General features: G+C 42.0%; 1 protein-coding gene across 1 annotated transcript in view; it reads right to left on the reverse strand.

The window, feature by feature from the left end:
* Positions 1–1,342: 1,342 nt before the first annotated feature.
* The window catches only part of PPP1R14C (protein phosphatase 1 regulatory inhibitor subunit 14C), a 104,768-nt gene continuing 89,957 nt past the window's right edge, over positions 1,343–16,153 (reverse strand). The window contains exon 4 of the mRNA XM_064360575.1: positions 1,343–2,982. Coding sequence (XP_064216645.1) covers positions 2,908–2,982 — 75 coding nt within the window. The 3' untranslated portion in view covers positions 1,343–2,907. The remainder of the gene's footprint in view (positions 2,983–16,153) is intronic.

The raw sequence follows: 16,153 nt of genomic DNA on the forward strand, positions 1-16,153 counted from the left end.
GACTGAGAAGCCACTCCATTTTTCACAGGCAAATTACAAACACACAGTGGACTGTACTCTAAGCCCCCAAGGAAATGAGACTAGTTGTTAGTAACAATTCTCCAGGACTATTTGGGTTTTTAAAGCTTCCCAGGTGATTCAAATTTACACTCAGCTCTAAGAACCACAACTCTAGCTGGGAAGAAAACAGCGGAATTTTCATTAATCTTCTGTCACATTCATTCAATTGGCAAACACACATCAATCTCTTTAATGGGCCAAGCCTAGGACCAGATGCTTGGTGAAGTCCAGATCCCAGCCTTAAGCATCCTAGATTCTAACAGAAGACACCAACAAGTGGATAGACAACAAAGATACTGTGGAAGCGTCTATGATGGGGTACAGGCTGGAGCTGAGGGGGAACACGCCTAGGAGGGGATCTAACCCAGCTTTCTGGATAGATCCTGTTGGTAGAGAGGGTGTTCCGGGCCAAGGCAACAAATTTTACAAAGTATTAGAGGAGAAAATACATAGAACACTCCAGAAACTCCAAGGAATTTGGAAGAACGGGGCATTAGTACAAGGCCCAAAGATGAGGTGGAAGAGACAGAGACAACACTTCTCATAAGGCATGCAGAGGGGTTTAGGTTTCAAGCAGAGGGTGGAGTCATTAGACTATTCTGGCAACGGAGTGGAGGATGGATCAGAGGGAGACAAGCCTGAACATGGAGACTCCCACCCAAGGTGGTGGCAGCAATCCAGGAAAATTGGACATGGATTATATTTGAGAAGTATTCACAGAGGACAAGCTGGATGACTGGGAGCATACTGGGGAGTCAAGGAAGAAACCCAAACTTCTGGCTGGAGCACTCATGGGGATCAGGGGATGCCAGGCGCTGACAATGGCAGGAGGGAAGGTGGGGAGGGGATGTGTGCTGGGCACAGAGGCCTTTGGAGGAAAAGTCGGCTCTTTCTTCATCTGAGACCATCACATGGGCTGGTCAATCAAGTCTAATAGAAATCCTGCCCATTCTATATTTTTCTGACTTCCATGGTGCAAAGCATTCTAACAATAAGTGGAATCGTTTATTAATTTGAAATGTTTTTGAGGGTTCTTGTCAGATCTGACAAGAAACAGGGAGTTTTAATTAAGAGGCATGGCCTAGGAGAGTGCCAGGCTGAGCACAGAGCTCGTCTTCTCTCTCATCCCAAGAATGTGGCCCAGCTTCTTTGCTTTCACCACCTGATCTGAAGATGCCTCAGGAGAGGGCCAGGATTACATGCCTAAAAATACCTTGAAAATGAAAAGCTAGATAGACGCAGGTGCTTGGTCCCCACCTCCACAGAGAAACTGACAAAGCAAAACCATCATGTTAACGTGTTGTGTAAGCCACACATGTCAACAGACTTGTAAGCAGCTCCATTTATTTGAGTAAATAGCTTGTAAATAAATCATTGGTAAACAATACAAAATTAAATACATTTTCAAAAGCTTGCCAGTATACGCAGAATTCACAAACATAGTTTCTTTAAAAAATAAAATATGTTCAGAGCACCCTTGATATAAAATGCCTGACCCCCGTCCTTGAACAAGGCCACCTGGAGACATCTTACGGTAGGTGGGTTTCTGTGGGAGGCAGCAGGGGCCTCCTGGAGCGAAGGAAGAGTTTCTACTCTCACCTATTACCCATCCCACATCCCATCTGAATTTGTATCCTTCTCCAAAGAGCTGGAAACTGAGAGGGCTAGAGCACACCACCAGGCCTAGCTCCAAGCACGGGGATCAGGGTGCACAATTAGGGCCAGAAGCACCCAGAGTCCTCAACACAAGCCAGTGAGAGAAGCCAGAAATGCAATCACCACACTTTCAAACCAGCAATGTCGGCTCCTATAGCAACTGTCTTGAGAGAATGTGAGGCTTTCTCGCCTTAATATTAACACTCAGTTTACATGCACTGGTCTGATGCAACCCAGGCACGGAAGCTACCAGAATCTATTTCTAAGGAAGAACACACTCAATCTGCTAACTTCCTTTTGATCTGCTTTCCTGGAGAGAGAATAATACACAGTATTGGGTTGAAAGCAGACAATTCGTTGCCACACAGTGCTTCCTTTTTCCAATGCAAAATACCACTTAGACAGTGTGGGCATTTCTCTAGAAATCAAGTTAGTTCTTCAAATGAAGGGTTCATAAAACTTTAAAAGACCACAGATGAGGCAATAAGCATATGACCTGGCAAAGCATCCCAACCAATGAAATAACAGACATTTCATAAATTAAGCCCTTGACCAACTTAACATTTCTGTAGTGTAGCACATTAAAATAACGGATACACTGAATTCTTTCACTTTGGTGCATAAAGTGAATGTTGAAGTCAGCAGCACTCAATGAAGAATGCCTAGTGGCCTCTTAAAAACACATGTGCTGTGACCTCCAGTTAAAGGATGACCACAAGTTTATTCCATCCATGTGAAATAAAACTCACATCAACATTTTAACTTAATTTTGTGTAGATATATACAAGTACAAGAAATTTGACAGCTGAGTCAAATGTACAACTTAAGAAAAAAATATTACCAAACTAGTTGTAAGAAAACTATCTTCCCTGTATCATAAGGTACTAAACATCTGAGTCGTTGCAGAAAATGCAGCCTGGCACGACCCTTCCTTGAGTGTCCACCTGCTTTGATAATCCTTGGTTGGGCTGTGGCCACAGTCATAATATCTTTGCTATTAAAATATTACATTAACAAAAACCTTTAAAACCAAAAAAGAAACACTCTTGAATAAATGTCTAATAGACCCCCCCACCTTCACACCAAAAAAAACTTTGTTCATAAGGACACCTATTCTTTCACAAAAGTCTTCATGAAGTACAAATCCCAGGACCCTCTTCGTCTCCGGGAGAGTTCCACCCTGTTCCAGAATCATACACTCTTCTTCTGTGGAGGGCTCAGTTTCCTCATGCCTCTTATCCGAGAAAGCAGCTCTTTGATAAATTCCTAAAAGAGATCAGAAGAAGTTAATATGAAGGGTCACTATTAAAATTCTGTGTTTAAAAATCTGTTTAAAGTAATTGATCTCAACCTCAGTTAACCTTTGTTAATGAATTTGGTTGGATGTGTTAACCCCCAATGGTATAATACAAGAATTTCTTAAACAAATAGAGAGTACTAAAACTTCACATCACAATGCCTTCTTATTGTTCTACTTTCTTTAGGGGAAAACCAGGCTACTTTCACTATTGACATGACCTACTTGGTCCCTGAGGCATTTGTGTTGAGATCAGAGCTATTCAACATTATCATGCAAACAGATTACCTGGTTATCTCACAGACTCTGAGTGAGCCTGTCAAGGTTGGGGTCTGAGATTCTGCATTTCCAACTAGCTCACAGGTGATGCCAGTGTTAGTCCCTGAACCTCACCAACAATAGCAAGGCTGGACTAGTGGCTCTCAAATTTGAGTGTGCATCAGAATCACCAGGGAGACTGCTGTGGTTTGAACGTGTCCTCCAAATTTTATGTATTGGAAACTTAACCCCCAAATTAATATGTTGATGGCATTTGGAGGTGGGGCCTTTGGAAGGTAGCTAGGATTAGATAAGGTCATTGGGGTAGGGCCCCCAAGATGGGACTGGTGGCTTTATAAGAAGAAGAAAGTTCTGAGTTGGCACACACTTGTCCTCTCACCATGTGATAACCTCCACCATGACATGATGAAGCAAAAAGGCCCTCGCTAGACACTAGTGCCATGCTCTTGGATTTCTCAGCCTCCAGACCTGTAAGCTAAATAAACCTCTATTCTAAGAAATTACCCAGCCTATGGTATTCTCTTACAGTAACAGAAAACAGACTAAGACAGGAACTCATTAAACCACACAGTGCTGGAACCCACCACCAGAGTTTGTGATTCAGTAGATCTGGGTGGGGCCTAATAAAGTTCATTTCTGACAAGCTCCCAAGTGACACTGATGTTACTAATCACTGGAGAACACTGCACACCACTGGTGTAGCTCACACTAAGATTCTTTGGACTCTTTTGACTGCAGACTATAGATAAAAAACCAAACCAAACTGAAACAAAAAACTTTATGTTACAATCTAGTACCTACAAACACACACCTGAAAATTAAAACTTACAGGATACTTACTACATGCCATGCACTCTGGTATTTCTATTCTACTCTAATTTCGTTTACAAGGGAATGCTGTGGAAGACTCACTAGAAGGATTTTATGACCATTGATCAGAACCTGAAGATTGAAAAACGATCCAGAATGGTTCCCACTTTACAGCATCAGGAATCTGTCACTGTTGCCTCCTGTTTTAAAATGTTTGGCCACCAAATAAGTCATATTTATTAGGTAACAATTGCTTGGTCTTCCTATTTTATTTTATTATATTTATTTATTTATTTTTATTGTACTTTAGGTTCTGGGGTACATGTGCAGATCATGCAGGATTGTTGCGTAGGTACACACATGTCTATGTGGTTTGCTGCCTCCATCCCCCATGACCTACATCTGGCATTTCTCCCCACGTTATCCATCCCTGATCCACCCACCCCACCCCTGCTGTCCCTCCCTTGCCCCACTCAACAGACCCCAGTATGTGATGCTCCCCTCCCTGTGTCCCTGTGTTGTTGTTGTTCAACATCCACCTATGAGTGAGAACATGTGGTGTTTGATTTTTTGTTCTTGTGTCAGTTTGCTGAGAATGATGGTTTCCAGATTCATCCATGTCCCTACAAAGGACACGAACTCATCATTTTTTATGGCTGTACGGTATTCCATGGTGTATATGTGCCACATTTTCCTTGTCCAGTCAGGTCTTCCTATTTTATATTTATCAAATACAAAGCTGACAGCCAGTCAGACTTTCTAATCAGCAAGTGACAGTCAATAAGTGACAGAACTGAGCACATCAGAGACTGAGAGCAAAAACACCAAGAAACTTTGCTATCCATGGAGCCATCTGAAAAACAGCTCTCAATCTCCCTTACCAATTACAACCCTCAGTCATGAGCTCCCAGACTAAATGAGCCCTGCATTACTCTCTGGCTCTAAAACACAGTAACCCTAAGCATTCAACATTTTATTAGTACCAAAATTTCTTTTATGAATAATCTTTTCCCTATTATAAAAGTAATATGTGTTTTTTTCTAGAAAACCTGGAAAATACAACCAGCAACAGTGCAGTCCTCAGAATTAACTACCATTACTATATTTCCTTCTATGGATATTGTTTTCACCTAATTAAGATCATACCATATAAATATATCCTTTTTCTTCACTTCGCATTATGTCAGAAGATTTTTCCCACATTAAACAATCTTCCTAAAAATTAATGCCAGTGGTTATATCATCTTTTCGTAAGGATGTTATATGATCTGCTTAATTCCCCCCACCACTGGATATTTGGATGGATCCTGACTTTTCAAAATCAAAAACAATGCATAACTAATGTTTTGTGCATAAACCTTTGTCTGTAGCTTGGATTATTCCCTTTGGAGAGCTATCCCAGAAGAAGGTAAAGTGACTTATTTTCATCACCACCATTTCTGAACTTGTACAGAATGGAATGAATACAAGTGAAGTAAAATGGAGGCCTTATTTTAATTTTCTAAACACTGTCTATTATGATTTAAAGAATTTTCTAGGGTGAAATCATGCCATATTTTCCTGTTTATATTCAATTTTTATTGTGCAAATGTAAATGTAAATGCATTTCCTATTGCCTCCTGTGTTGCGTAGTTTAATCAGTACATAGTATTCTGCACACACAGTTTCAGTATCGTTGTTTTTGGAATCTGTTATGCAAAGGACTACTATAAAAAGTTTCAGTATTTGAATGTAAGCTTTCTTTTTTAAAAGCAAAGGTCAAAATCACAAACCCTGTAATTTATTTTGTTAATAATTGGTAATTTTTCTGCACTATTTTAATAGCACATTTTCACAAAGTAAGAACTAAATTTACATAAAGAATAATACACCCTAAACTACAGACCTTTCTCTTCAAGACATTTAAATTTACATTCGGATAATTAAAATCAAATTTGGTAATTTAAATCAAATTCAAACTTTCTCACAAAGCTAACCATGATGTACATAAATCTCAGAGATTAAAAAGTTTAAATAAATGCTATTTGCCTTGTGCTTATGATATATTCCCACTAATGAAATACTCCCATTTTAAATTTTATATTAACATAATTTATACATCTATATCTTAACACACTATGTTGTGCATAATGTGCATATTTTAAACTGTTCATTAAATTTGCATAATGGGGTGCTCAGTCAAGTAAGTTAAAAAATAGCAAGACCAATATTTATTCTCCACACAGAAACTTGGCAGTATTGCTTGCACAGAAGGATTTTGTTGATTACAGATGATTTGCAAAGAAAATTCAAGGATCTCTAGTCAAGAATACTTTGATGGCTCTTGGCTCCTATTACTCAAAAGCACTCTATTTCAGTAACAATGTATCTCACTTACTCCTAAAATACTATCACTTAGACTTGGGTTACAGGCACTGATTTAGTCAGAGAAGGGCTGCTCCTTTGAGGAAATCACCTCTGAGTTAAGACCTGAGTTAACAGAGAGGAGCCAGCTTGGGAGGATCTGGAGGGCCTAGGTCACAGTGCATGTGCAGAGCCCTGCAGATAAATAAGCAAGGAAGTGGAAGCCCCTGGCACAGAATGGCCAGGGTGAGTGTGATGGACCATTGCCAGGGGGCTGAGCCTGGTCACCAGGGCCTCGTAGGCACAGTAAGGCGACAACAGAGCATCACAGTGGAAAGCCCCTAGAGGCTGTGGAGCAGGGGAGCAGCAGCATCTGACTTATGGCTTTGGAAGGTTCCTTTGGTCACTGTGGGTCTTATGAAAATAAGAATGAATCACAGACCAGTTTAAAGCTACAGCAGTACTCCAGGCAAGAGATGCCAGGGCCTTAGAGTATGTGGATAGAAACCCAAATGGAAATAAGTGGGTGGACTTGGAACCCATTTAGGATGCAGAGCCAATAGATCTTGCTGGGGGGTGTAGGTCACAAACACATGTGCAGAGCCCTGCAGATAAATAAACAAGGAAGTGGAAGTCTCTGGCACAGAATGGCCAGGGTGAGTGTGATGGACCAATGCCAGAGGGAGCATGGTGTGGTGAGTAGGGTGTGGCGGGGAGGGGGAACAGGAAAGCAGAAATTTAAGGTCACTGTTCCTCATCAACTGGAGGAAAGACAGTGCCAGTTGCTGAGCTGTGGGATAACTGGAGGGAAAAACAGCAGGCTTACAGACTTGTGATGAGATGTCAGGATGACAAATATGACTCGGGGTCTCAGCTCATGGCTGAAAACATTAATATGGACATCATCGGCATCTAGATCAGTGCCTCTCAACTTACATATGAAACAAAACCAAAAAAAACTATATGTGAGCACTAGAGATACCAGCCTGAAACAAAAATTTTATGAAAAATATAACTTATTCTGAAAAAATAAAAGTCAGGACCAGCAAATGTGTTCCTACCCAGTTTGTAAACACACGGTGATCTAGACCTGGACTATTCAGTATGGTGGCCAGTAACCATATGTGGCTATTTAAATTGAAATTAAGTACAGTAAGTAAAATTTGAAATTCATCATTAGTCACGCTAACCACATTTCAAGTACTCCACAGTCACAGATGGCCAGTGGCTACCACATGGACAATGCTGATAGAGACTCTTTCTATTATCCCAGAAAATTCTGTTGGGATGTACAGACGCTGCTGCTTTACGTCGCAGGCCTAGGTGGGATAACCTTGGAGTTGAATATAAACAGAGAGGAAGATAAGGTCAAAGGCCCTAGTGAGGTTTGGTGGAGGAGTCAGAGCCACAAGAGCTGGGGGAAAATAGCCAAGAGAATGTGCTGTTCAGAAGCCAAGAGGAAAAAGTGTTTCTAGCAGAAAGAGGTGTTCACCTAAGTCAAGTGCAATGAGAGGTTAAGTGAATCAAGGACACAGACAAATATATAGGATTGGGCAAGAAAGGGCCAGTGTGTCTTAGATGAGAGAAGTTTGAGTAGAATGGTTGGGGAAGTGGCTACAAGGTTCCCAGTGACTTTTTCTTTGTAAACACCTTTATTAAGGCATAATTGAAATGCCATAAGCTGAACATATTTAAGGCAGACAAGCACCACCAGCCTACTATCTGCATAATCAACATCATGGACGTATCCAACACCTCCAGCAGTTTCTTCTTCATGCTCCTGTGCAATCCCCCTCTCCTCCCCTTCGCGGGAAAACATTGACCTATTTTCTGTCACTCCAGATTAGTTTTCCTTCTCCAGAGTTTTACCCAAACAGAATCCTAACACTGTACTTTTTAGTGTGGCTTCTTTCAATTTGCACAGTTATTTGGAGATTCAGCTATACTGCTCCACGTATTAATAATTAATTCCTATTTTATTGCAGAGTAGCATCGATCATAAAGATATACCACAATTTATCTATTCACCTGTTGGCAGAAATGCGGGTTATTTCCAGTTTGAGGCTATTATAAATAAAGTTGTTTAAAACATTCATGTACAAATCTTTGTATGGAACATGCTTCAATTTCTTTTGTGTAAATATCTAAGAGTGGAATGGCTGAAACACTGATCTATTTATTTGTCGATGTTTATACCCGTACCACATTGTCTTGAAAAGTACAGATTTATTTATGATAAATTGTGAAACCAGGTAATGTTAGTCTGCCAACTTTGTTGATCTTTCTCAAAATTGTTTTGGCTATTTTAGGTCCTTTAAATTTCCTTAAGAATTTTAGGGCCAGGCGCAGTGGTTCATGCATGTAATCCCAACACTTTGGGAGGCTGAGGCGGGCGGGTCACCTGAGGTCAGGAGTTCAAGACCAGCCTGGACAACATGGTGAAACCCTGTCTCTACTAAAAAATACAAAAATTAGCCGGGCATGGTGGCAGGTGCCTGTAATCCCAGCTTCTCAGAAGGCTGAGGCAGGAGAATTGCTTGAACCTGGGAGGCGGAATTCCGGTGAGCTGAGATTGTGCCATTACACTCCAGCCTGGGCAACAGAGCAAAACTCCAACTCAAAAAAAAAAAAAAACAGAATTTTAGAATCGCTTGTAAATTTCCCTGCTGGGGTTTTGACTGAGATTGCCTTAAATCTGTAGATCAATTTGGGGAGAATTGACATCGCAACAATAATGAATCCTTTCACCAACTAACATGATATATCTCTACTCTCAGTTAAGAACTAACCTATCTCAGCAATGGTTTATAGTTTTCAGTGTATGAATACTGTATATCTTTTGTCAGATATATTTCTAATATTTCTAAGTACGTAATATTGTTGATATTATTGTAAATAGTATATTTTTATTTCCAGTTGTTGCTGGTATAGAGAAATACAATAGATTTTCATGTACTTATCTTGTATCCTGCAAGCTTGACGAACTCATGTTAGTTCTAGGAGATTTTTTGTAGATTCTATTGAATGTTCTACACAGCCATATTGTCTATGAATGAAAACAATTTTACATCTTCCTATTTAGAAGCCTTGTATTTATTTTCTTTCTTTCTTTTTTTTTCCCCCTAACTGTACTGGCTAAAAGCTGCAACACTGTGTTGAATAAAAGTGGTGAGAATGAATACCCTGATCATGCTCCTGATCTTGGGGGAAGCAGTCAGTCTTTCACCACAAACTCTGTTACCCGTAGGCTTTTTGCAGGTATTCTTTATCAAGTTAAGGGGGTTCTCTGCTATTTTTAGCATGCTGAGAGTTTGTATCAGGAATAGAGGCTGGGTTTTGTCTAATGCTTTGTCTACATCTACTGACATGATTAGAAGGTTTCCCTCCTTTTAGTTCTTTCCTTTTTTTTTTTGTTTTTTTTAGACAGAGTCTCGCTCCATTGCCAGGCTGGAGTGCAGTGGCGCAATCCTGGCTCACTGCAACTTCTGTTTTCCAGTTTCAAGCAATTCTCCTGCCTCAGCCTCCCGAGTAGCTGGGACTACAGGCACGCACCGCGACGCCCGGCTAATTTTTTGTACTTTTAGTAGAGACGGGGTTTCACTGTGTTGGCCAGGATGGTCTTGATCTCTTGACCTAGTGATCTGCCCACCTCAGCCTCCCAAAGTGCTGGGATTACAGGCGTGAGCCACCGCCCCCGGCCCCTCCTAGTTCTTTAATGTGGTGAATTACATTGATTTTCTGAAGTTAAATTAATCTTGCATTCTTGCAACAAACCCCACTTGATCATGATGTCATTTTTACATATTGTTGAATTCAATCTGACAGAATGTTCACATCCATGTTCATGTAAAATACTTGTCTGTACATTTATTTCCTTGTAATATCTTTATATTTAGTATCAGATTGCCAGCTTCACAGCATAAGTTGGGAAGTATTCCTTCCTTTTCAGGTTTCTGGAAGAGGTTATGTAGAGTTGGTAGGATTTCTGCCTTAGATGTCTGGTAAAATTCCCCACTGAAGCCATCTGGGCCTAGAGGTTTTTTGTTTATTTGTTTTGTTGTTTTGTTTTGTTTTGTGGTTGAGGGGAGGTTTTGAAAGGTTGTATCTATAGAGAAATTTTCCTGTATGAGGTAGGAAAAACAAAACTCTTTTTCCTACGCCCACACTCAACACAGAATACTTCATGTCACCAAAATGTGGGTGGGGGGAAGGGGGTTTCCCCACATATCAAGCAATTCTCCAGAAGACATCAGCAGAGTATCCTATGATTCAATTCAATTCTGGGTGTCTTACTCTGTCACCCAGGCTGGAGTTTAGTGGCATGATACTGGCTCACAGCAACCTCCGCCTTCTGGGTTCAAGTGATTCTTGTGCCTCAGCTTTCCAAGTAGCTGGGATGGAGTTTTGCCATGTTGGTCAGGCTAGTCTTGAACTCCTGGCCTCAAGTGATCCACCCACGTCGGCCTTCCAAAGTGTTGGGATTACAGGCGTGAGCCACCATGCCTGGCTGATTCTGACACTATTTACCTGGAGTTAGAGTTAGATACCACGGGTTAAAGTATCAGTCCCACAAGCCTGACCCCAGCTTCAGATGCCAATTCTAGGTCCCAGGTTGTCACCTATACTTCTGGCTGACCAGCTATGAACTGAGGTTCTCATGACCCTCTCTGTGGGTACAATAATTTGCTAGAGCAACTCCCAGAACTCAAGGAAACACTTACATTTACTGCATTAATAAAGGATGTGATAAAAGATACAGATGAACAGCAGATGAAGAGACACACAGGTCAGGGCATGGGGGAAGGAGCATGGAGTTCCCATGCCCTCTCTGGGCAAGCTCCTCTCCCAGCACATACATATGTTCAGCAACCCAGAAGCTCTCTCAACCCCATAGTTCAGGGATTTTTATGTGAGCTTTATCATATAGGCATGATCAATTATTAACTGTATCTCCAGCCCCCTTCCTCTTTTTGGAGGATGGGATAGGGCTGAAAGTTTCTAATCATGGCTTGGTCTTTCTGCTGACCAACACCCACTTAGTTGCCCACCAAGAGGTGCCTCATTAGAACAAAAGACATTCCTATCACCTAGGAAATTCCAACAGATTAGGATATCTGGGTCAAGAGCTAAGGTCAAAGATGAAATGCTAGAACAAAAGATGTACATAGCACCTGATTGCCCAGGAAATTATAAGAGTTTTAGGAGCTCTGTGCCAAGGACCTGGAGCAGACAGCAAACATGTATTTCTTATTATATTACAATGTTGAGGCAGGAGAATACCATTTGGAGGCAGGGAACCTAAGGCTGATTCGTGCAGACTGCCTAGAAGTAAATCAAAAGGAAAACCCCAACTTTCCACACCCATGTAAAAAATGGATAAGAGGCTATTCCCTTTGCAACCTTCCCCACTTCCTGCATTGCAGATGAAAAATGGAAGGTACCTCTGATAGGTCCCCTCTCTCAACCAATCAGACTGGTTGCAGGCCTAGTCTTCATCTGCATAAGGGTGTAACTTGAAAAATTCACTTCTGCAACTAATCAGACTGGTCGCAGGCCACTATTTTATTTACATAAGGTATAACCAAGTAACCAGTGGGAAAGTTCTAGAGGTTTCTGTAACCAGCACTCTTGAATCACTTGCTCGAGTCCACTCCCACTCTGTCAAGTGTACCTTCGTTTCAATAAATCTGTACTTTCACTGCTTCATTCTTTCATTGCTTTGTGTGTTTTGTCCAATTCTTTGTTCAAAACACAAGACCCTAGACACTCTCCACTGGTAACAATATCCTGCCTATTTCAACTAAGTTGTTGGATTTACTGGCACAATCTTGTTCATAACATCTATAGAATCTGTAGTATTGTCACCTTGCTGGTTTCTGATGTTAGTAATTTGTCTTCTCTCCTTATTTCCATTTATCATTATGGATAGAAGTTTATCAATTGTATTGACCTTTTCAACGAATCAGCTTTTGTTTCACTGATTTTCTTTTCTTTCTTTTTTTTTTTTTTTTGAGACGAAGTTTCACTGTGTAGCCCAGGCTGGAGTGCAGTGGCATGATCTTGGCTCACTGCAGCCTCCACCTCCCAGGTTCAGACAATTCTCCTGCCTCAGCCTCCTGAGTAGCTGGGATTACAGGCATGTGCCACCACATCCAGCTAACTTTTGTATTTTTAGTAGAGACGGGGTTTCGCCATGTTGGTCAGGCTGGTCTTGAACTCCTGACTTCGTGATCCACCTGCCTCGACCTCCCAAAGTGCTGGGATTACAGGCAGAGCCACTATGATTTTCTTTATTGTTTTTCTTTTTCTTTTTTTTTTTTTTTTTTTTTGAGATGGATTCTCTCACTGTCACCCAGGCTGGAATGCAGTCACATGATCCAGGCATGCACCACCATGCTCAGCTAATTTTTTATATTTTTGGTAGAGATAGGGTTTCACCATGTTGGCCAGGCTGGTCTTGAACTCCTGACCCCAAGTGATCTGCCTGCTTCAGCCTCCCAAAGTGCTGGAATTACAAGCATGTAATTACACTGAACCTGGCCTGTTTTTCTATTTTCTATTTCACTGATTTCTGCTTTATCTTTATTATTTCCTTTCTCCACCTTGCTTTGGGTTTAATTTGCTCTTCTTTTCCTGGTTCCTAAGGTGGAAGCTCAGGCCATTGCTTTGACACCTTTCCTGATGTAGACATTTACTGCTACATATTCCCCCCACCCCAGCAGCACTAAGCATTGCTTTAGTGGCATCTCACAAATTTGAATATGATGGGCTTTTATTTTCCTTCCGTTTAAAACAGCTTCTAATTTTCCTTTTAATTTCTTCTTTGGACTGTGAGTTATTTAGAAATGTGTCATTTAGTTTCTAAGTATTTGGAGATTTCCCAGATAATCTTTCTGTTACTTATTTCTAATGTAATTCTGCTGTAGTCAAAGAACATATTTTGTATGGTTTGAATCTTTTTAAATTTGAGACTTGCTTTCCGTCCCAGAATAAATCTGTCTTCATAAAAGTTGTGTGTGCATGTTATTAAAAACCAGGCTGTCTCCATGTCAATGTTTCACCACAACCTTTATACACCCTCCTCCCATGTAACTTGTACATGCATTGAATGTGCTGAAAGAAAGGATGAACACGAGTGTTTCCCCTGTTGCAGAATATTCAAGTGACAATGATAAGTTATTTAAAGCAATTCTCTAACCACGAAGGACGTGATCTTTTGCAATATTCTAAAAAGGGAATCCACTCTTTTTTGAACTTTTGGTCCCCAGCTAAAAGGATGGGTGAGGATCAATGAGGAACTCCCTGGCGGATGTGGTTTCTGCATGGGGATCTGGCACTGCTTATATTCAACCGCCAAAAAAGAGAAGGAAACCCTGATTGAAGGCCTCCCCTGTGTGGCCTCTTTACATGTTCCTGTATTTAATCCAATGTAGTAGAGGTTTTACAGTTCAAAAATACGGATATTCTCATTCATCACAAGTCTTTTCCCTAAGGTCACAAAGCAAATATTTGAATCCAGGCCTCTGGATGCCAATTGAATTTGATAAATATGTACTGAGCTCACGCTCTAACCTAAGTAGAGTCTATGCCAGACTCTACCCAAGTGCTGAGATGCAGAGCAGAAGGTGGCAGAGGCCCTGCCTTCCAGGAGCTCCCAGGCCAGCTGGGAAAGAAGACACAGAAACACAGGCCCTGCCAACATAAGGCATGAGCTGCAGCTGGGGGTGCATGGGTGCCCTGCGGGCAAACGACAGCCCCTGCCAGGCCAATTCAGGCTCCTCCCATGCTGCCTCTCACAACCAAAGACTGCAGAAGGCAGCCAGAGCTCTGAGAGACCTCAAAAGACCTCTGTGCTCTTTTAAAGGCTACAGATTCCAGAATGACTGCTCTGGAAGAGCCAGCTCCTCTCCTTCCTTCCTTCCTCCCTCCCTCCCTCTTCTCTCCTCCCCCCATCACTCCTTCCAGGGAAATTTTTTTATTAACTGACTGCCTCTCCACCAGTTTCTAAGATCTGGCCATTCTAGTTTCCTAGCAGTTGAAATACATTCAGCTAACTGCCATAATTTTTAAAAGACAAACAAACATTTGCCTTGACCCAGCTTTCAGGATAAGCAGTCTCTGTTTTCCACACTGCCTCAGTAGCTTCTGTCCAAATAAATGCATCTCAAAATCCTACCTAAGAGATCGGGGTCCACACCTTAGTCTACCTCACAGCAGAAGCATTCTCTGTGGGCTGTTGTGTCCAGCCCTGGGCAGGGACAGAACTGCAGGTGGACAAATCGTCACATGTACTGCTGGTGATGAGGCTGGGGCCCTGTGTCCTGAGGACTATGGATTGTACAATGATGCAAGAAGCAGAGAAACAGAAGGAAAAGGTTTGGATTACAAATATAGCAGGAACATTCGAAACCGATGCCTAAAAAACCTAATGGATTTGTTCCTGTAAGGAAGGAGTCACCCGATACACACACAGTAAGAAGCAGAATAGCCACATGCCTATGAGAGAGACTCTGGAGTCAGATGACTTGGGTTCAAATCCTTCTGCACCACTTAGAGATGAATCATTTTCTCTCCATGCCTCAGTTTTCTTCACCTCTAAACAGGAACAATGACAATAAGACCTCCCCTCAAGGATGCTGTAAGGATTAAATGATGAGATGATTTACTGTAGGTTACATGTTCGGGAAAGTGCTTAGATAGTAGTAAGTGCTGTCATCATCATCATCATCATCATCATCATCATCAGACTACACTGAACTTTCCAGTCTACAAATTCAAATCAAGAATGTGCTACTCTGACCACACCAAAAAAATGTAGCTTAGGCCGGGCATGGTGGCTCACGCCTGTAATCCCAGCACTTTGGGATGCTGAGGAGGGTGGATCACCTGAGGTTGGGAGATCGAGACCAGCTTGACCAACATGGAGAAACACTGTCTCTACTGAAAATACAAAATTAGCTGGCCATGGTGGCACATGCTTATAATTCCAGCTACTTGGGAGGCTGAGGCAGGAGAATCACTTGAACCCAGGAGGCGGAGGTTGTGGTGAGCTGAGATGGAGACATTGCACTCCAGCCTGGACAACAACAGTAAAACTCCATCTAAGAGAATAAAAAAAAAGAAAAATGTAGCTTATTCTCCCCACCCCCGACTCCTGCCCATTTTCACCATGGGAAAGGTTTGCCACTGAAGGCAGAGAAGTATGTTGTGTGACACCAGGTGCGACCATGGGAGCTCAGGCTGGGGCATGGACATCAGGCTGGGGGCAGCACACATGTGCAGCTTCTGAGGAAGCTGTCAGTATCCTGCCAATGTTTCTCCCTCAGTGATTGTCAGTTCTCCCAGCTTTAGATAACAGAGACTCTAACTGCGGAGAAAATCCACAGCAGCCTCTCCATCTCACCTGGCCACAGGCCATGGTCCCTGTAGCTCCTTCCTCAGATTCTTGCCTGGGGCCGCACCTTACCACAGCCTGAGCAACAGCCCAGGACCAAAATCAACACTCCAGAGCCACCCAGACTGTGTGACTTCCCCTCTCATCATGAAGTGCTCAAAATGCACTTGAAAACATTCCTTCGGTGGCATTTCCCAACAGCTCCCTCCTGGCCAAACACACACACACACACTTACACATGGCAGCACCAACCACCTCCCTCTGCTTTTAGCTCCTCCTCCTCTTGCCGGCTCCTCTGAGTCTTTGGACGTGAC

This window comes from Aotus nancymaae, unplaced genomic scaffold (genome assembly GCF_030222135.1).
Source record: "Aotus nancymaae isolate 86718 unplaced genomic scaffold, 86718_ANA_hifiasm-v0.15.2.pri h1tg000040l, whole genome shotgun sequence".
Classification (NCBI taxonomy): Eukaryota; Metazoa; Chordata; class Mammalia; order Primates; family Aotidae; genus Aotus; species Aotus nancymaae.